The sequence below is a fragment of the Schistocerca nitens genome, chromosome 1 (assembly GCF_023898315.1).
Source record: "Schistocerca nitens isolate TAMUIC-IGC-003100 chromosome 1, iqSchNite1.1, whole genome shotgun sequence".
Taxonomy (NCBI): Eukaryota; Metazoa; Arthropoda; class Insecta; order Orthoptera; family Acrididae; genus Schistocerca; species Schistocerca nitens.
Window position 1 is genome coordinate 748,222,258 of NC_064614.1, and position 21,518 is coordinate 748,243,775.

The 21,518-nt window shown below is 38.6% G+C and overlaps 1 protein-coding gene across 1 annotated transcript in view; it reads right to left on the bottom strand.

Annotated features, from left to right (window-relative positions):
- The window catches only part of LOC126198430 (venom carboxylesterase-6-like), a 79,833-nt gene that overhangs the window by 32,621 nt on the left and 25,694 nt on the right, over positions 1-21,518 (bottom strand). Inside the window, exons 3-4 of the mRNA XM_049934781.1 lie at positions 14,166-14,350; positions 5,256-5,406 (exon numbers count right to left, since the gene is read on the bottom strand). Of these exons, the coding sequence (XP_049790738.1) occupies positions 5,256-5,406; positions 14,166-14,350 (336 nt within the window). The remainder of the gene's footprint in view (positions 1-5,255; positions 5,407-14,165; positions 14,351-21,518) is intronic.

The window sequence follows — 21,518 nt, forward strand, 5'->3', positions numbered from 1 at the left end:
GTTGCATAAGTTAGATACACTAGGAGTAAGGGGAGTGGTTAACAGATGGTTTTGTGGCGCTGATGAGGTCAACACCAGCATCGATATGCGTTCGTCTTTGGACTCTGAGCATCGTCTTTGGACTCTGAGCATTGTCTTTGGGCTTTTCCGCCATGTTCAGTTCTCTGTGAGCCTTGCATGTGTTTAGGTGAATAAATGAACTACTGCTAAATGGGTGTTGTTTGGTGTAACCAATCCGAACTCTCCCCTCACTGGTGACCCCGAGTTGTAATGTCTTCCGTTTTCGCCGTTTTACTGTGTCCGCAACCTCCGCGTCAGTTATTTTCACGTGTATTACATCGACACAGCATTCGAACAATGACTTCGGCCCAGCACCGGATTTTGTGATCGACATGCATCATGTTGTGGGCGATGTACACCCGCCAGGACTGCAACACAATGCCTCTGACTTGATGATTCCGCTGATTTTATCAGACGTTTTCGAGCCTGCAACAATAAGTGAGTTTAGGAGTGCGCATAACTCTGGCTATCAAACGCCTTTGTTCCTGCCACATGTGCCCTCCCTCATCGACTGTGCAGTTATCTCTTACAGATCTCCGTGCAGTGCAGAATCAATGCCGATTTCTGCAAATGCTTCGATGGACAACCTACCACCGCCAGGACAATGATTTGCCACGCTACAATCCGTGCAGTACCACGCGGATACCTGCCACGTGGCCGGAACTGCTTCGTTCACAGGTCTACGTCCTCAGCATCTGACCACGCCTGCAAATGCCTCGGTTCAGCATCAGCACATGCCTTGCTACTTCGATACCTTAGCCTGCAACAGGATCAATAACTTGTTATCTGTGCCTGACCTCCACCTCCATCCCACTGCTACGCCTCAGTGTTTTGTGCTATGATATTCACCTTATCCGCACACCATTTTGAGTGGAGTGACTATGAACAGTGAACATTCACACATTCAGTCCCACGTTTGACATCGTTTCCCACACTGTGCTTCTGGACAGCCCCTACCACTCCCCGCACTCCCACCATCTACATGCTTCCTAAAGTCCATAAACCCAACCACCCAGGACGCCCCATTGTGGACGGTTACTGTGTCCCTACTGAGAGAATCTCTGCTCTTGTAGACCAACACCTTCAACCTATTACCCGGAACCTATCCTCCTATATAAAAGGTACCAACCACTTCCTCGACTGACTCTCCACAGTTCCTTTCCCTTTACCACACGGTGCCCTGCTCGCCACTATTGATGCCACCTCCCTGTACACTAACATTCCTAATGCCCATGGTCTTACTGCTATTGAACACTACCAGATGCCCCATGGATTCCAAACCAACAGCCTCCTTCCTAGTCTCCATGACCAACTATATCCTCACCCACAATTACTTCTCCTTTGAAGGCATTACCTACAAATAAATCTGCGGTAGAGCTATGGGCACCTGCATGGCACCATCCTATGCTAACCTATTCATGGGCTGTCTAGAGGAATCCTTCCTAAAAACCCAGAATCCTAAAACCTTCCCCTGGTTCAGATTCATTGATGACATCTTTGTTATCTGGATTGAAGGTTAGGACACCTTATTCACATTCCTCCAGAACCTCAACAACTTCTCCCCCATTTGCTTCACCTGGTCCTACTCAGCCCAACAAGCCACCTTCCTAGATGTTGACCTCCACCTCAGAGATGGCTACACCAGTACCTCCATCCATATCAAACCTACAAACCACCAGCAATACCTCCACTTCGACAAAATTACATGATGTAAAGATTAGGGGAAGTGCAGTAACAAGATATCTATGGGTATTTTTGGATGAACTTCATAACTTCACATACAGAGGAAGCAGGCAGAAAAGGTAAGAACATAATGCATAAAATTATAACCATTGCAAATAGGCAATTTCAGCTTCTCTTGAAAATAGTTAGATTATACCACCAATCTATATTAGCATTGGCCACAAGATATGGTGTGAGCATCTTGGGCTCATAGATTGCAGCTCGTGAAGTCAGCCTCGTTATTAAGAAGAGTTCAAGTAGGAGTGTTACTAAGATTAACAGGCAAGTATCACACTACCCCCAAGTAATGCTTTGTTAGTAATTCTAGGAATATGCCCACTGGGCTTGGAAATTAGAAAAAGGGAAGCCTTTTACTGATTAAAAAAGGCAATCAAATGGAAATAAGGAAGATGCATAGAACTGAGGCCAATTCAAAAAAGGTAATAACTGTGGCAAAATGGATGAGACCCCTCAGACAAAGGCAGGAGAACATATAAATTTCTTCCTAACATCAGCGAGACATTAAGAGAGAGATTTCTTAGCCTGTTGAGTAAACTGATACATTACCTCACTGGCCATGGCCTGTAGGCTACATATCACTACAAAATCAGAAGACACATTTATGATAGCTGTGCATGTGACAATGTGGGCATTCTATGAAGATGAAGCATGTAATGGACATCAGGTATTCCCAAAACAGCATTAAGGAGTGAGTTGACATGGTGCATCTTGGATGATACTGCAGCTGCAGTATCCAGTAAGGCCAAGGAAAATGAGGCATTCAACCATAAGTTAGCATGCTGCCATCCAGGCCAGACAACATATTCTGCAGACAGTCAGCAACCACCAAATGAAAGTCTCCCAAGAATCTACATTGTGTTGGTGCAAGTGATCATGGAAATGTGGACGGTTAAGACTTAACAATGATGGGTGGTATTGCTCACTAAAATGGAAATGCTGCTGATGTGATGCCCAATGCCAAAGGAATCCTGCAAACAACGGCTGCTGACAGGGGTCATATGAGGTCAGATCCAGTAGTGGAAACAATCATCTTCAAGTTAAATGTACCAAAATAAACAAACAAAAAGAAAACAGATTCTATAAGGCTTATAGTAGTGTTAGTAGTAGGGTAACTGGTTAAAACTTGTATTGTAGTATTAAAAAAAAATTAGTATTAGAAATAAATAGATAATATATAAATTTATTACTAGCAAAGGATTTGTGATTTGTATGGCCTATCTCAGCTTTTCAGTTAATAGGCTGTGATTATAAGACTAAATAAATGAAAATAAAATCCCTAATGATTCCTGAAATGGAATTTACCATGCATCTAGCTGCAACTACCATTCTACAGTCAAAGACTGTTAATTCCAGTCGTGCGCCCATAATCACACCAGAAACCTTTCCACATGAATCACCTAAGTAGAAACGACAGCTCCACCACTGCACTGCTCTGCCCATTTATACCTTGTGTACGTGATACTGCCACCGTCTGTAAATGAGCGTATCGCTACCCAAGACTTTTGTCACCTTAGCGTAGTTCATTCAATAATGTTTCTTGATAACTTAAGTATGTATGCCTTTACAACCATTTCTTCACACACACACACACTTCTTGTTTTCTTAACTTTATTTCTCATAATGATTTTTCTTCAATAATAACTATAACAATGCAACAATAGTGGCCACTGCTCTGTTTTTAGCCACGATACTGTAAACTTCCACCTGCCCATCTCATGACATGACTGTAGTGGAAACATTTCTGCAAGTACTTCAATAAGTTCCAGAAATTAACTTGGCAAAGTGACTTGCTAAAGTACTCTTGTGCAAGTTTTTGTTCTAATATAAACCCTTAGGAAGTGCTTGTTATTGAACACACATCTTTAGCTCTTTAACAATGGTTACAAGTCACCACTGAATGACACCATGATCTGGTGGAAGAAAAATAAAACAATCTAAGACACTAAAGTGCCCAAAAATAGTATTCCAATTCCAGATAAGAAAATATGTGTTTGTCCACCAGAATAGCCTACTTTTGGGAAAGTAAGAAGCTAGTAAGTGTCCTAGTACACCAAGAAGACAGTAGGCAAGAGTCTATTCTACTGCATTAAATTCTTCATTAATAAAAGTGCAGTGTATAAGATCACTTTCCAGGAATATGGCTTCTTTTACATAAGAAAAATACAGTTGCCTATTTGCACCAGACAGAAAGAACATCACATATGCTCGTAACTGGAAAGAACAGACTCTATCCTGATGCAACATTGTTTAGAAGCAAACCATAAATACCCTGTAAATGTTGAAATAACCACACAAGATAGATATTTTCAGGACTTGAAACATTAGAAATTATATCATCAGCTGTGCCAACCACAAGACCTATCAAAAAACCAAAGGATTTTGCTTCCTCTTCATTTCTGGAAACAGTCAGAATTGTGAAAGAAAGATCTGGTTGTTATCTCTCCTGTTCCTGTACCCACGCTGTAGCACTTAGTTATTTAATTTTTACCTAAAACTTGATCCTTGAATACAATAAAAAATTTTGAAACAACTTTTCCTGTTAAATATAAACGTAGGCTTCTGTGGCCACTGTCACAGTCAACACAATTTTCCTGGGTTTGCGAGCACATTGTCAAAATGTAAAACTACAAATGTTTCAGTCATTGTTGCAAGTGACCGAAGCATCGGTAAGTGTTACATATTGACGACGCAGTCACAAAACTAGAAAAATTTTATTCACTGGGACTTTTCCTGTTGTATAGTAAACAGTACTGAAATATCAATTTGTTGTAGTGAGAAATAATATGCTTAATATGTAATAAAAGTTAGGTATCAGGCTGCCACTGCCTCATATTGTCATTTAATTGTTGGATCAAATCCCAGCTGGATCACAGAAATGTTCACCCTACCTTTAATCTATATTTCACCTCAAAAATGATGTGAACAGTCACAAGGACTGACACGTGGTTTGCATTCCACATTAAACTGTATTTCCCCTTTCCCCATGTGGGGAAATGGGGTAGATTAGGGACATGCAAGTCTCAGACGTGGCTTGCAATTGAAAGACTTGCACTTGATGACTGAACCACACAAAATCATCATAACTGTTATTATTATTATTATTATTTAACTGTTTTTTTTTTTTTTTTTTTTTTTTTTTTTTTTTTTTTTTTTTTTTGTAGTGTGAGATCTTGGTGTATTCTCACCAATCACTCAGTTTCTTTGGTGGTTATAGAGTCTTTACTTCCAAATACACCAGAGGGCATACATTACACCTTTGGAGCAGTCAGAGTAGAAAATATGCCTTGAAACAAAAAAATTAGGTCAAGTGAAGTAAAAAGTTGTGTTTTCTTGTGTAAAAAACGCGGTCGTACTTATGAATCAGTTTACATAATGCTTTCCTTTTCCTTTTAAAGTGGAAGAGTAACTAATTAAACTATAGACTGCATAATAAACTGGTCTGCTTGACTCACCAAAATTAATATATGTATGTGACAGCCTGTCTGACAAGCTGTAAGTTCCCCTATAGTTGAATTTATAGAGATACACTGGAGATTTATTTTTGCGAGCCTGCAGCTCTACAGCTCTTGCAGCTGGTACTTGGAACAGGCGATCACCAATCATCTGAATAAATTAAGCAGAATAAGTCAGTATTATAAAGATAATACTAATTTAACAATCAATGCCACACATAACTAACACTTGAACACTCAGAATATTGCACAGAATTTAACAAAATTTATGTATGAAAAATTAGAAAATAAAAACCACACTTACATAATTTTTTCATACATACATAAATTCTGTTGAAAGATAATAATGAAATTACTAATTTCTATTTAGTCAGTGATCCAGTGCCAAAGTACCTTCTCTTACCTTTCATGAAATGTGCATGTTATTGAATTGTGAGTTTTAATTAATGCATTATTCATCTGCTGTCTTTATTTTACAAAGAATGTACCAAACTCAACAAGAAAGCTCTTGAGGGTATACAGTGACACACATAATTCAGTAAAAAATCATTTGACTCAGCAGTACAACACTGTTTACTATTAAAACTTCAGTCATATGATGATCAAATGAAATTTGTGATTGAATAGGGGACTTTTTGATGGGGAGGATGTCACATGTTATCTTGGATAGAGAGACATTAATAGAACTTGAAGCTTCAGGCATGCTCCAAGAAAGTTGTGATTATAACAATTTGTTGTTGTGGTCTTCAATCTGAAAATTGGTCTGATGCAGACCTTCACATTAACTCTATGCTGCATGAGCCTCTTCATTCCAGAATAACTACTGCAACCTACATCCTTCTGCTTACTCTTGGTCTCCCTCTATGATTTTTCCTGCCACACTTTCCTCCAATACTGTGTGGTGATCCCTTGATGTCTCAGAATCTGTCTTATCAACTGATCCCTTCTTTGGTCAAGTTGTGCCACGCATTTCTTGTCTCCCCATTTCTATTCAGTACCCCCACATTAGCTACGTGATCTACCCAACTGATCTTCAGCATTAACAATGTAGGAAAAAGACAAGATTGCTACTTACCATAAAGAAGACACATCAAGTTGCAGACAGACATGATTAAAAGACATATAAAGCTTTCAGCCACAGCCTTTATCAGTAAAAGAGAAACACACGCCATTCACACACACAAGCAAGCACATCTCACATACACACAACCACCAACTCCAACATCTTCAAATTTTTCTTTGGTGTCCTTTACTGTTTGGTTAATGTACTGATTGAATAACATCAGGGGTAGGGTACAGCCCTGTCTCATTCCCTTCTCAATCACTGCTCCCCTTTCATGCCCCTCAGCTCATAACCACCATCAGGTTTCTGTACAAGTTGTACATGGCCTTTTGCTCCCTGTATTTTAATTCTGCTATCTTCAGAATTTCAAAAAGATTTTTCCTTTTAACATTATCAAAAGCTTCCTCTATCTACAAATGCTATAAACGTAGATTTGCCTTCCCCTAACCAGTCTTCTAAGATATGTCATATGGCCTGTATTACCTTGTGTGTTACTACATTTCTCCGGAATCCAAACTGCTCTTCCCTGAGGTTGGCTTCTCCCAGTTTTTCCATTCTTCTGTAAAGAATTCATGTTAGTATTTTGCAACTATGATTTGTTAACCCCTTAATAACTGAATAAATTTCTAGATGAAAGATAAAAATCAAAACTTGTGGCACTTTTAGAGGTACTCAAAACACAGAGGAGGATGCAGAACTTGTCAGAAGCATTAGTAGCTTCACACAGAATCAGCACTTACCAGCACTGTCACTCAAAAACAATTAACCTTCCAATTACTAGCACAGCATTGGTATCATGAGAATTTCTGACACTTGGCATTAAGGAATTACACTGATAGTTAGGTAATTTACACACCTGCCAGCAACTGCTTTCTTTGAAATTGGGATTATTACATTATTCTTGAAGTATGAGGGCATTTCACCTGTCTCAAACATCTTGCACACCAGACAAGAGAATCTGGTCATGACTGGCTCTCCCAAGGCTATCAGTAATTCTGATGAAATACCGTCTACTCCAGGGGCCTTGTTTTGACTTAGATCTTCCAGAGCTCTGTCAAATTCTCCACACAATATCAAATCCCCCACCTCATCTTCGTCTGCATCCTATTCCATTTATATATTATTGCCATCAAGTTCATATCCCTTGTATAGACCCTCTATATATTCCTTCCACCTTTTAGCTTTCCCTTGTTTGCTTAGAACTGGTTTTCCATCTGAGGTCTTGATAATCATATAGCTGCTTCTCTTTTCCTCAAAGGCCTCTCTAATTTTCCTTTAGATGGTATCTATCTTTCCCCTAGTGAAATATGCTTCTAAATCCTTACATTTGTCCTCTAGCCATTCCTGCTTAACCATCTTGCCCTTTCTGTCATCTGATTTTTTAAACGTTTCTTTTCACTACACCTTGTCTTTTAACCTATTTGGTGCTCTGCTGCCTTATACTGTTTCATCTCTTAAAGCTACCCATTCATCTTCCACTGTATTCCTTTCTCCTGTTCTAGTCAACCATTGCCTAATGTTACCTCTGAAACTGTCAGCAATCTCTCGTTCTTTCAACTTACCCACATCCCATCTCCTTAATTTCCTATTTTTTCAATTTTTTTCAATTTTAATCTACAGTTCATAGCCAATAGATTATGGTCAGAGCCCACATCTGCCCTGGAAATGTCTTGAAATTTAAAATTTGGTGTCTAAATCTCTGTCTTACCATTATGTAATCAATCTGAACCTTCCAGTGTCTCCAGGTCTCTTCCATGTAAACAACTTTCTTTTATGATTCTTAACCCAAGTGTTAGTGATGATTAAATTATGCTCTGTGCAAAATTCTAGCAGGCAGTTTTCTCTTTCATTCCTTTCCCCCAACCCACATTCACCTACTATTTTTCCTTCTCTTTCTTTTCCTACTATCAAATTTCAGTCCCCCATCACAATTAAATTTTCACCTCCTTTAACCATCTAAATAATTTCTTTTACCTCATCCTGCATTTCTTCAGTTTCTTCATCATCTGTGGAGCTATTTGGCATATAAACATGTACTGCTGTTATGGGCATGGGCTTCATGTTTATCTTGGCTACAATAATGCATTCACTATGCTGTTCACACCTACTCCTGCATTACCCCTATTTGATTTTGTATTTACAACCCTGTATTCACTTGGCCGGAAGTCCTGCTCCTCTTGCCACCAAACTTCACTAATTCCCACTATACCTACTTTCAGCCTATTCATTTCCCTTTTTAAATTTTCTAACCTATCTGCCCGATTAAGGGATCTAACATTCCACACTCTGATCCTTAGAAGGCCAGTTTTGTTTCTCCTGACAACATCTTTCTGAGTAGTCCTGAACCAAAGATCCAAGTGAGGGCACTATTTTACCTCCAAAATACTTTACCAGATTGGATGCCATCATCATTTAACCATAAAGTAGAGCCGCATAGCCTTGGGAGAAATTATGGCTGTAGTTTTCCCTTGCTTTCAGCCGTTCACAGTACCAGCACAGCAACACCATTTTGATTTATGTTACAAGGCCAGATCAATCAATCATCCCAATTGTTGCTCCTGCATCTACTGAAAAGTCTGCTGCCCCTCTTCAGGAACCATACATTTGTCTGGCCTCTCAACAGATACCCCTCCATTATGGTTGAACCTTTGGTACGGCTATCTGAATCACAGAGGCATGCAAGCCACCTCACCAACAGTAAGGTCCATGGGGAGGGGGGATATGAAATGGGATGATCCCATAGGTCCATTTGTAGGTAAAGTAAATGGCAGACTTCAGGTCATACTGGGAAAATGTGGTCGACATATAAAGCACACTATTTACAAAGCACTTGTGTGTCTCATCTTAGAATATTGCTAAGTGTGGGACACATACCAAAAAGAACTAAGGGGGATATTGAACATATTCAAAGAAGGGCAGCCTGAAAGTTCACAGGTTTATCTGACTCTCAGGACAGAGTACAGAAATTCTGTAAAATTTTATTTGACAAACTCTTCAAGATTGAGAACTATCACCACATGAAAGTCTACTTACGTAACGTCTAGAGCCTGATTATAGGAGTATACTGCAACCACTATCTATCACTCACTTACAGGCTGCAAAGACAATATTAGACTAATGACAGACTACCTAGAGGTATTTAAACAGTCATTTCTTCACAATCCACACACTAATGGAATGGGAAGGAAATATGTGTGGTACAATAGTAAATAGCCTTTGTCATGCACTTCACAGTGATTTGTTGAGTACATATGTAGATAGCTGAGTCAGTCCACTACTCCATTTTGTACTCAGGAATAGGTAGACAGAAAATTTGGACTTGGTATGTTAAATTTATAATCCAGATAATAGCATTTCTACAATTATTCAGGAATATAATATTTGGAAGTGAATATATAACAAAATAGGCATATTTCCTAAAATGGATAAATTTCTACGTGTAATCATCAATCTACTGTCTTGTTTGATGTGGCCTGCCACAAATTCTTCTCCTGTGCCAACATTTTGTCACAATTCCTCTCATTTATTTTTTGGGTATATTACAATCTCCATCTTCCCCTACAGTTTTTACCCTCTATAGATCCCTCATGTACAATGGAAGTTATTCCTCAGTGATTCAACATGTGACCTAATACCTGCCCCTTCATTTTTCCAGCCGGCCGCGGTGGTCTCGCGGTTCTAGGCGCACAGTCAGGAACCGTGCGACTGCTATGGTCGCAGGTTCGAATCCTGCCTCGGGCATGGATGTGTGTGATGTCCTTAGGTTAGTTAGGTTTAAGTAGTTCTAAGTTATAGGGGACTGATGACCACAGCAGTTGAGTCCCATAGTGCTCAGAGCCATTTGAACCATTTTTTTTTTCATTTTTCCAATTTTTTCCTCTTCTCACCAATTCTGCAGAGAACATCCTCATTTCTTATCTTATCAGTCCACCTAATTTTCAACATCACATGCCAAATGCTTCAACTCTCTTCTTTCCCAGTTTTGAAAAATTGCATGGTGTTACTAGAGTTCATCAAATTCTGACACAAATGGATATCTGGAGTAGATGTACATAAAACAGGAAATAAGTACCAGGTATAATCAAACATCTGCTGCATCACGTATTATAAATAATTTGTTACACAAATAACATCCACCATGCATTGCTACTGCTGACGTATAAGCACACATACTTAAAGTACAATTTGATATAAATGTTGTCAGTTATATATTTATGCTGAGCAAAATATCTGTTTTATTTATTTTGTGCACCATACAATACCAATGTGCTAAATGTGGTGCTACAGAATAATGCCAAAGATTAGATGAGTAGATCATGTAACTAAGGAGGAGGTACTGAATAGAACTGGGGAGAAAAGGAATTTGTGGCACAATTTGACTAGAAGAGGAGATCGGTTGGTAGGACACATTCTGAGGCATCAAGGGATCACCAATTTGGCACTGGAGGGAAGTGTGGAGGGTAAAAATCGTAGAGGGAGACCAAGAGATGAATGCACTTAGCAGATCCAGAAGGATGTAGGTTGCAGTAGTTACTCGGAGATGAAGAAGCTTGCACAGGATAGAGTGGCATGGAGAGCTGAATCAAACCAGTCGCTGGACTGAAGACCACAACAAGATACCAATGCATATTTCTGTTGGAAATTGGTATTGGGTTTTTTGAAAGTTGGGCTGCTATCTGTCACTATAGGTAACTATAAAAAGCATTCAGATCTGTTTATTTACAGAATAAGATGTGAAATAATTCTGTGAAAATATACCTAAAGCTAATTTAGGTATTGCACTACACCTCTTACTTCCAGTTGCACTAGACCTTGTTTTTGTCTATTTCACGGCAGTTCCTATATTCAAAGATAATAACCATCACCACATCATCATCATAATCATCATCATCATCTTGTACAGTTCCAGCCTCTGGACAAGTCTGTTTGGATCACAAACCTCTCCATTGTCTTCTGTCTTCTCAGCATCTCTCTGCCTCCAACTTGATCCAGTCTTATCCTTTCTTTCACAGACAGCCCTTCACTCCTTCCAGCCACCTGTCTCTTGGTCATCCTCTTGGTCTTTTCCCCTTCCCTTTCATCTCGCGCATATCTTCCTCAGTATCATCTTCTCCTCCACTTGCTTAGCATGTCCATACCATCTAAACCTTGACTCCTCTATCCTATCCCATAATAGTTGCTCCTTCACTAATTCCCTGATGGTCCCATTTCTTAACGAATCTATCCTTGTCACTCCAATACTATTTATGAAAAATTTCATCTCACTAGCTTATATTTTGTTTCTCTCTCTCCTTTTAGTTAGACAGTTCTCCTACCCATATATCATGATCTGAACATAGCATGCCCAATGTATAACCCTTTTACTGTTTTGAGGGACACCCTTGTTCCACATCTGGCTTGTGACATTCTTCCAGAATGTTTCTGACTGTCCCTTCTGCTTCTTAATTTCTCTGCCGTTTCTTTCATTCTCCAGTGTTACATCTCCCAGGCACTTGGAACTCTCCACCTTTCTCTGTTGTACCCCACCAACTGTTATTACAGTTGTGTCTCCTTCTTCCTGGTTGTGATCATCATTTCACACATAGTTACGCTAAATTTCATCCCATTCTTCATTGTCCCTGGACTTGACTTGCATTTATCATGAATCTCTCACCGAATGAAAGTCTCAAGTGACTGAAAACTGTTTAGGTGACTCTCAAAAGTAAGAAAGGTAAAAGAACAGATCCAAAAAATTACTGACCAGTATCCTTAACATTGGTTTGCAGCAAAATTCCTGAGCACACTCTAAGTTTGAATGAACTCAACTTCCTTGAGAGAGAAAAACTTCTATCCACAGATCAACAAGGATTGAGAAGGCATTGCCCATGCAAAACTCAGCTTGCCCTTTCCTCATATGATACCTTGTGGACCAAAGATGAAGGGCAACACACAGATTCTGCATCCTTAAGGTTGCTGAAAGTCTTTCGCTCAATGCCACAGTGCAGACTGTTAATGAATTTCAAGTGTATAGAAGAGGTTCTCAGATATGTGAATGGCTTGAAGACTTTTTAAGTAATGCAACCTAGTACACTGACCTAGATGGCAGATAGCAGGTGTTCATCAGAGACAAAGGTGTCATAAGAAGCATCCCATGGAAGTGTGGTAGTCTCTCTTTTGTATTCTACATGCATAAACAATCTGAAGTATAGTGTCGGCAGCTATCTGCCACTGCTGATGATGCTATAGAGCATGGAAACAGCTATCTGCTATTGTTTGTTGCCAACGTTATAGTGCATGGGAAAGTGTCATCACTGAGTGACTTTAGGAGGATAGGGGATGACTAGGATAGAATTTCTATTTAGTGCAGTGAATGGCAGCTTGCCCTAAATGTGGAAAAGTGTAAGTTAGTGCTGATATGTAGAAAAAAAAATCTTGTAATGCTTGAATACAGTGTTGGTGGTGTGCTGCTTGACACGATCATGTCAGTTAAATATTTAGGTGTAATGAGGCAAAGTGGAAAGAAATGGAATGAGCACAAATGGTCAGTTGTAGAGCAGGAAAATGAAACCATGTGCAGAACGCTTGAGCTACTCATTCCTGAGTATTACTTGAATGTCTGTGATCCCAACAATATCAAATTAAAGGAAGACATCAAGACAATTCAGAGGTGATCCATTAGATTTGTTACCAGTAGGTCTGACCAACATATGAATATTTGTGAACTCAAATGGGGATACCTGGTGGGGAGAAATCATTCTTTTCGCAGAACACTATTGAGAAAATTTCGAGATCCAGCATTTGTAACAGACTGCAGAAGGATCTTACAATGCTAACACACATCTTGCATAAGAACCATGAAGAAAAGATTAGAGAAATCAGGACTCGTATGGAAACATATAGCTAGTCATTTTTCCCTAGCTCTATTCCCACGAAAGGGGATTGCAAACAACACTGCGAACTTTGCCAGCTTTCAAACAAATCCTTTTCCAGAGATATAGAATACACACACACACAAACACACACACACACACACACACACACACACACACACACACACACACAAACGTGTGCATGCACCTATGTATGCCACCTTACATTTTGCTGGCTAATTAAACTGTGTCGGCACTTCACCTACACTGATGTGAGGGATTGTGTTGGGTAAAATAGGCAATGAGAGAAAGGACGTGGAGAGTGGGAGGAAGGGTCTGTAAATGGTGGCTGATAGCTGGGAGAGGGAGGTGGTAGGTGCATAGTATTGGGATGCAGGAGGGAGAGGCTGCTTTCCATTTATTTCAGTGTATTAAATAAGCACTGAAACTGTGAACTCAGTTAATTTATTGCACAACAGAAAGAATAAGATAATGCTAAATAATCAGAAACAAATATTTCTTCAGAAGTTAATAACAAAAATAAGAGGATGAAAGGAAGTTAGAAGACGTGTACAAAAGACAAAACACTCAGAATCTCATATTAAGAGAGAGAGAGAGAGAGAGAGAGAGAGAGAGAGAGAGAGAGAGAGAGACATGAAGTTTGGAAGGGGTCAAAATAAAGGCATTAAAGAACAGTAGTTATGGCTCGTATTCTGAGAGTGTGTGATATGTTTAAGAAATAACCAGAATCAGAAAATTAAAATTAAATACAAGCATGATAGACAAGAAGTAGAAAACAAGTATATTGTAGGGTAGAATGAGGAATGAAGGAAACGGGATGCAAAACAGAAGACAGGTAAAAGAAAGCTGAAGGAGTTTTTCTTACAAATAAGATGCAGAAAATATCCATGCAATAAGAAGGGCAGTAAAAAGAGTTATATTTTACAATATGTTTAAACACAGTTAAAACTAACATGTTGTGGTGTTTAACATACCCACCTGTGTGACTTCTTTGGTTGTGTTTTTGGAAATAGTTTTGCTACCAAGATAGAAATTTCGTATCATTTTGTTTACCTTGGGCAAGTCATTTAGTTTGATTGTATAATTGTAATGCATTACCAATGGTGCTATTTCGTTGAACTTGGTGTCTAATTCATGTAACTGTTCCTCATCATTAAGGAAGCCTGTATTATGAAGATAAAATGTTATTAATAATGGTACATGTCTTAGCACAAAATGGTAGTATTTTTTACAAACACAGAAAGATGGAAAAAAATCTGCTTACCAGATGAACAGCAGACATACAGACAACACAAGCTTACAAATTTTCAGAATCAGGGCCTTCTACAACCACAAAATGACATAAAAGTACACAAAAGATGAGGATTATTTAACAGATTGGACAAGAAGTTCCTAAAAGATTCCTGGTCAGAGGGCACAAGATCAAACAGAGTGCTATGGGACATCACAATGAAATGTGATAGATAACTATAGCAAAGATACATATGTAAGGCACAGTGGAACCTCACATAGTGAACATAATTTGTTCCAGAATCTTACTCGTATTGCAAAACACTCGTTAAGCAAAACAACTTATCTCACATAAATTAATGTAAAATATGATAATGCATTCTTTGCAGAAAAAGTATTAAAAGTTTTATCTTATTCATGCCATTTATTCAAAGTAAATTATACCTTCAGTATTATGTGATTTATTATTCCCGATACATAAATAATTCTTTTTTTCCCAGAAGCTATCCATAGTCATTTGTTTCTGCTGATGCTTCAACACATGGCAAAAATTCAACACAGCATTATCGTCAAATAAAGTTGTACCACGTGCAGCCACTGCTTTATTGGGGTGGTGATTTTCAATGTTTGATGCAATTGATTCCCATGCTTTCAGCATTTCTCTTACTGCACCAGAAGATTGCTGCTTTGCTGTTACTGCCTCCTCCTTCTCCTCTGAAGAACGTTTTTCCACAGGTTCCTGCAATGAAACACACTGCAACTCAATAAGCTCTTTGGTGGTTATTTCTTAGCTGTGATCTTCCACAAGCTCATTGATATCATCAGGGCCGGCCTTAGCCATCCAGGTGCCCCGGGCGAGTCATCCAGTTGGCGCCCTTTATTGTATAAATAGCGAACCTGGCAGTGCTTTGCAACACGGTATTTGACTGTTTTCTAGAAATCGTCTTAAGTGGTTAATGGCGTCATCTTATGATCGTAACATGGTTTTTTCCATCGTAAATTTGAGTATTTTATTTTTTTAAATGGAAATGAAATCCAAATAATCTGAAAGCCCGCTAAGACGCTCCATGTGAGTCTTGTGTAGCCTGTGACGTCAGTCCAGCATGCTGCTGTCGCTGCCGTAACAGTCAGTATAGCAGTGATATATTGTTTGGGCATTCACGTTTTGGAAAATTGTCTAAAAATATTGCGTAGTACTGCACTGTACATCTACAACAACTCCAGAAAATTGTTTTTGCGTGTTCCAAACACAGAAAAGATGCGTAAAATGTGGTTGAAACAGGCTCGTATATCCCAGATATTTCTTTTCTTTTCTGAAGCACCCCTGTACTAAAGCAAACAAAACAAAACAAAAATTATTCAAATTGGTCAAGCCATTTCTTTGTTTTGGTGAGACTAACACACAACAATTGATTTTTATATATAGGAGGTAATATGTATAACGAAAAAACACTAATTTTGAATTGGGTACCATATTTTTATTGAATTTAATATAACTGTAAGCCATAAACCTACATTTTCTGTCAGTCATCTGAACACAAAACATATTACGCCTAATGAAAAACAATTATAAACGACTAAAATTTTACTTTTCTCGCTTTTCTGTCGGCAAAGTCTCTGATCAGATTAGCAAAGTCCAGGTTTTCTGCAACTTCATTTTCAATGGACAGTGAGGCCAAACTGGTTAGTCTTGTTTGAGACATTGTAGACCGCAAGTACGTTTTTATCAACTTCAGTTTGGAAAAACTGCGTTCGCCGCTTGCGACAGTCACTGGTATTGTTAGCAAAATACGTAACGTTATCCAGATGTTGGGATATAACTCTTGAATATTATGCTTTTTTATGAAGTTTAAGGCTTCAATAGGCGTTGCCTGGCTGTCTTCGAGATAGTGTTGCAGGCCTAAAATTTCGTTGCACAGCAAATTTCCATCAATATCTGACTTCATGTTGACAGTTAACTTTTCTTGTAATTTAGAACAGCATTGTATTAGTTCTTCTTTATTTTGATTTTTTTTAATGTCAAACAAGAAACTCCACGTCGCAGAAAATTCTTGCATCTGTTCAAATCTTTCTTTCATGGATATGTGCACGGTGTCCAACAGCGCATTGAAAAACTCTACTTTAAACTTCTTTTTTGGGTCAGTTATTTGATCACCCGGCCTGTGTTTAATACATCTTAATCGCATTTGTGGTTTAAATAATGGCTGCGTATCAAGATCCGAAGCCAGTTCAGTTGCTGTTACAATAGCTTGTTCAAAACCTGTTTGTCTATATGTTTCCAAATAAGAGCAACATTTGTCAAGGATTCCCATAAACTCGACAAAGTTGATTGTGGGTGACTGACTTGCTTTACTCACAACGTTAATTTGAAACAGAACATCATACCAAGTCACGAGAGAAACAATGAAGCTGAAGTCTTTTAATTGTCCACCTAGTGTTGTCGCTTCGTGTGACACCGCAGCATCGCTTTGTTCAGTAGCATCGGCCAAGGAAACCAAAGCGTCATGCATTTCGCATAATTGATAACCAACCGCTTTGACGCTATCAATTCGAGCTTCCCAGCGTGTGTCACTTACATTTTTCAGGGTGTATATCTTCAAATGGTCGGTCAAAATTTTCCATCTATTTACCGATCCAGCAAATAGATTAAACATTTTTTGTAACATTCTGAACAGTGTCACGGATTTTACTGATGATTTTGCCGCATCACACAATACCAAATTATAACTATGGCATCCACATGGCACAAAAAAAGCTAGTGGATTTAACTTCTTAATTCTGTTCTGGACGCCTTTATTTTTCCCCTTCATGTTCGCGCCGTTATCGTAGCCCTGTCCTCTGCAGTCATTAATGTTAAGGTCAAGATCACTCAATGTTTTTAAAATGCTTTCTGTGAGGCCTTCACCGGTTGTATCATCTATTTGCAGAAATGAGATGAAATGTTCTTTTACACTTACGCCATCCTCTGTTATGTCGGCGCATCTTAAAGTTATCGAAAGTTGTTCTTTGTGGCTTATATCTGGAGTACAGTCAGCTATGATTGCATAATACTTTGAACCCTTTATGCGGGATACGATTGTAGACATAACGTGTGATGCCATGAGTTCTATTAATTCATTTTGTATATTTTTGCCGCAATAATGGTCAGCCAAATCACCATTCAATGCCAGTCTGACGTGCTCTTCCATGATTGGATCAAACTTTGCCAATAACTGTACAAGACCTAAGAATTTTCCATTATTTGGGGTAAATAATTTATCTGATAACCCTCTGAATGCCATATTATTTTCAGCCAAATACAAAGTAATGTGCATCAATCTTTGAAGCACATTGCTCCATCGTAAACTTTCTTTAGAAATTAGCTTTTGTTCTTCCTTGTCAATAGTTAATCCAGCTTTAAACCTGATTTCAGCTTCAGTCCATTGAGTAAATGCTTTTTTGTGGTTAGGACTATTTTCATGCAGTTTCAGAGCTTCACTTAAATGTTTCCAATTTCTGAAACCCACAGTGGTAGTCAAATTAGTAGTTGACTTTAAATCAAACAGTTGACAACAAAAGCAAAAGACACTGTCGTTTGATACAGAATAAACTAGCCACCGTCGTCTGATAGTTTCTTCGTTTGATAGTTTTCTTGTGTAATGAGTTGAAGAGAAATGACGCCCATTTTCATCTTTTGGAAAGTTATTTAGACATACTTGTGAGGGTCCACATATTATAATGCGATCTATATCTCTAGCATTAAGTACTTTTGGCCACGTACCTACATCAGAAACATTGTATTCTTTTATTGCAAGAACGTTGATACTTTCATCGACCACAGATGTCATGTGTTGATTTTGACTTGGAGAAATATCAGAGGATTCATGCAAAGATGTACTGCGCTGGTCAATTTGATCACCTTCAATAGGTGATTGTATATTTTTTGTGTATAATTGCTCACAGTCTGAAGAAATATTTGCTGATACATGGATTTTTGATTCAATATCTGAAGTATTTGCCTTAGAATTTCCTTTAAGGTACTTATAAATATTCATGTGCTTTTTAGTTTCTTCAAGAACTTTTTCTTTTTCAGCTTTTCTTTTCCGATTTTCTGAACCAGAAAGCTTTTTTTTTAATCATTTCCTTCTCTTCTGGCATGATTTAATAATTTGACAAATTATTGCTTGGACACTGCTCTATTTCGCGACCACAATATTCGATCTATAACAAATAAAGAAATTCACCTATCAGTAGACGTAACTAGAAAAAAACCTGAACTGAAAGATAAAAATGTTTTTCGCACCTACCAGAAAATTAAAATGTTGACACAGTCACGACACTCGTTTCACTCACAATTATTCAGCCACGAAAACATGACCGCTGCCTCCGACTCTTACTGACAATTACTGACATGCGGGTGCAAATCGTAGCGCTGCCAACATATGCAGTCTAACAAACATTGTGTGGCGCTGTATTATTTCAGTAAGTTAGGGGAGAATTCTCTATGAATGCAGTGCATGCATTGCATGATCTATTAATTAATGTACATGAGTCATTAAGTCACAAATATTCGATATAAATACATTCGTATTAATTAAATCATAAAGTAATGTATATTTCACAGTCTGTATTTTCTTTTATTTGGAGCGACCGGTAGTTTCTGTTGTAAACGACAGATGGTGCGGCTGCATGGGCTCTTCCTTGTTGCAGTTCTTGAAACAAATAAGAGAGGCGCTTTGGTAGAGCCCGTGCTAGCCCGCGTCAAACATGGATGGTTGCAGACAATACAAAGATTGCATTCAGCATGATTTCTCTTCTGCTACCCCGAATTCATCGCGCATTCGTGAGATTAGCGACGTATGTTGAATGAGACTGAATAATATTTTAGTTTCGCGAAATGGGTGATTGTAAATTGTAATTTTTTTTTTACATGCGTTTAGTACATGGCGCCCCTTGGGCCCCGGCGCCCTGGGCGACCGCCCGAGTCGCCCCACCCTAAAGCCGGCGCTGGATATCATCATTATCCACTTCCAGTCCCATCCTCTTGACCAAAGACACAATCCTGTTGACTACAGGCTCCACAGATACTGACTCAAATGCCTCAGGGTCACATTTGACAATGCAGTCTAGCCAAAGCTTCTTCCAAGCAGAAATGAGAGTTCTTTTGGTAACCCCTTCCCAAACCTTTTCAATTATCTTGATGCAGGCAATGATGTTGAAATGATATTTCCAAAACCATCTAAGAGTGAGATTGGTAGCTTCAGTTAACTCAAAGCAATGCTCAAAGAGTGCTTCAGTGTACAGTTTCTTAAAGTTAAAAAAACATCTGCTTATCCACAGGTGGGAATAACAGAGTAGTGTTGGGAGGCAGAAAGTGATTCTTGCTGAATTGAAATTCTTCAAGGATGTGATCTTGTAGGCCTGGAGAATGGGCAGGAACGTTGTCCATAACAAGCGAGTCTTGAAGTGGCAGATTCTCAAGCAAATATTTTTTCATTTTATTGAAGGACCAAACATTTCATTGATCCAATCACAAAAAGATCATGTGTCATCCAAGCCTTGTTGTTGGACCTCCACATTACATTTAACCTGCTCTTCTGGAATTTACACTTCTCAAAAGCTCATGGAGTTTCTGAATGGTAAACAAGCAGCAATTTAATTTTCAAATCACCACTTGCATTGGCACGGAATGGCAGTTTGAGACAGTCTTTCATTGGCTTGTGAATTGTCAATGCATTCTCCTCTACCATTATAAAGTTATACATTGACATTTTTTTCCAGAGTAGACGCATCTTGTCACAATTAAAAACCTTTGCAGCAGACAACCCTCAGAATCTACAAGCATCCTGAAGTTGCTGATGAAGTCCTCTGCTGCCTTTATGTTGGAGATGGCTGCTTCACCATGCCTCACAATGCTGTGGATCTGGTTCTTCACTTAAACTTACTGAATGACCCACAGCTTCCCTTAAACACTTTGGCCACTGATGATCCTGGCATCTTCTTAATGAGGTTGGCAAAAATCATTCTCGTCTTTTCACATATGATGTTCTCGTTAATAATGTCACCTTGCAATTGCTTTTCATTTATCCATATAAGGAGCAACCCTTCCACATCACCCAGAATGCAAAACCATTGTTTACATACTCTTTGTCACTCCATTTGAAGCGTCTGTCTCCTTAATCTTGTCCTGGTTTTGAGGATGGTGCAAATAGTTGATGTAGACTGATCACACTACCTTCATGTTTTTCAATGATTTTATGTTTCATTTCTAAGATCATTTTCTTTCTCTTATGGTCATCTTCTTGTGGCTTTATCTTCAGGGACATTTCTATGAAGGTTATTAAAATTTGCACACAAAAAAACATTGTGTGAACACAAGTTTAGAAAAATGTGCAATCACAAGCTGTACTAATATGGTAGCAGAAAGAGCACTAAACTTATACTGCAGTACATACTAAAGACGTTGTTCATATGTTACAGCTGACAATGAAAAGCATTCAAATTGTTGTACATTTCCCCCATTGCACTTGAATGGCTGGTGAAGTTGCCTAAATCATTGTTGCACATTATGCGAAACATCGCTCACTAAGCAAGTCTTTTTTTTTTTTTACAGTTTGTTTTGCTCATTATGAAAATTGCAGATTATGGGAGGTGCTCTTTAAGTGAGGTTCCACTGCAATAGGAAAACTGGAGCAGATCAATCAAACCAAGAACTGGAACCTGAAGAAAAGTACATGAAAAAAATTAGAAAGGAAGCTTCAAACAAATGGGAAAATATAATAAATAAAGAAGTAAAAGTGAAAGAAATGGGAGAAGAAGAAGTGAGTTTCAAAAGAATTAGTCAATTCTGGAATTTAGGGAGGACTTGGGAAGTGAAACTTTTTGAACAGAAAATAAGCAGTGAAGGCTCATTATTACGTCTTATTGTATTAGCTGTGTTTGTGTACATGGATGATATTAGCTCATATTTTAGCCTATGTGGGAATCTGCCATTAATCATTTGCTGATTCCACGGTTCTATCATGTCAGTACAGTATTTTAACTTCCTCCTAGAAGTATTATAACCATCCAATCTGACCCTCTCTCTTAGGTGGCCACACACTGCTTGTTGCAAGTCAGGAC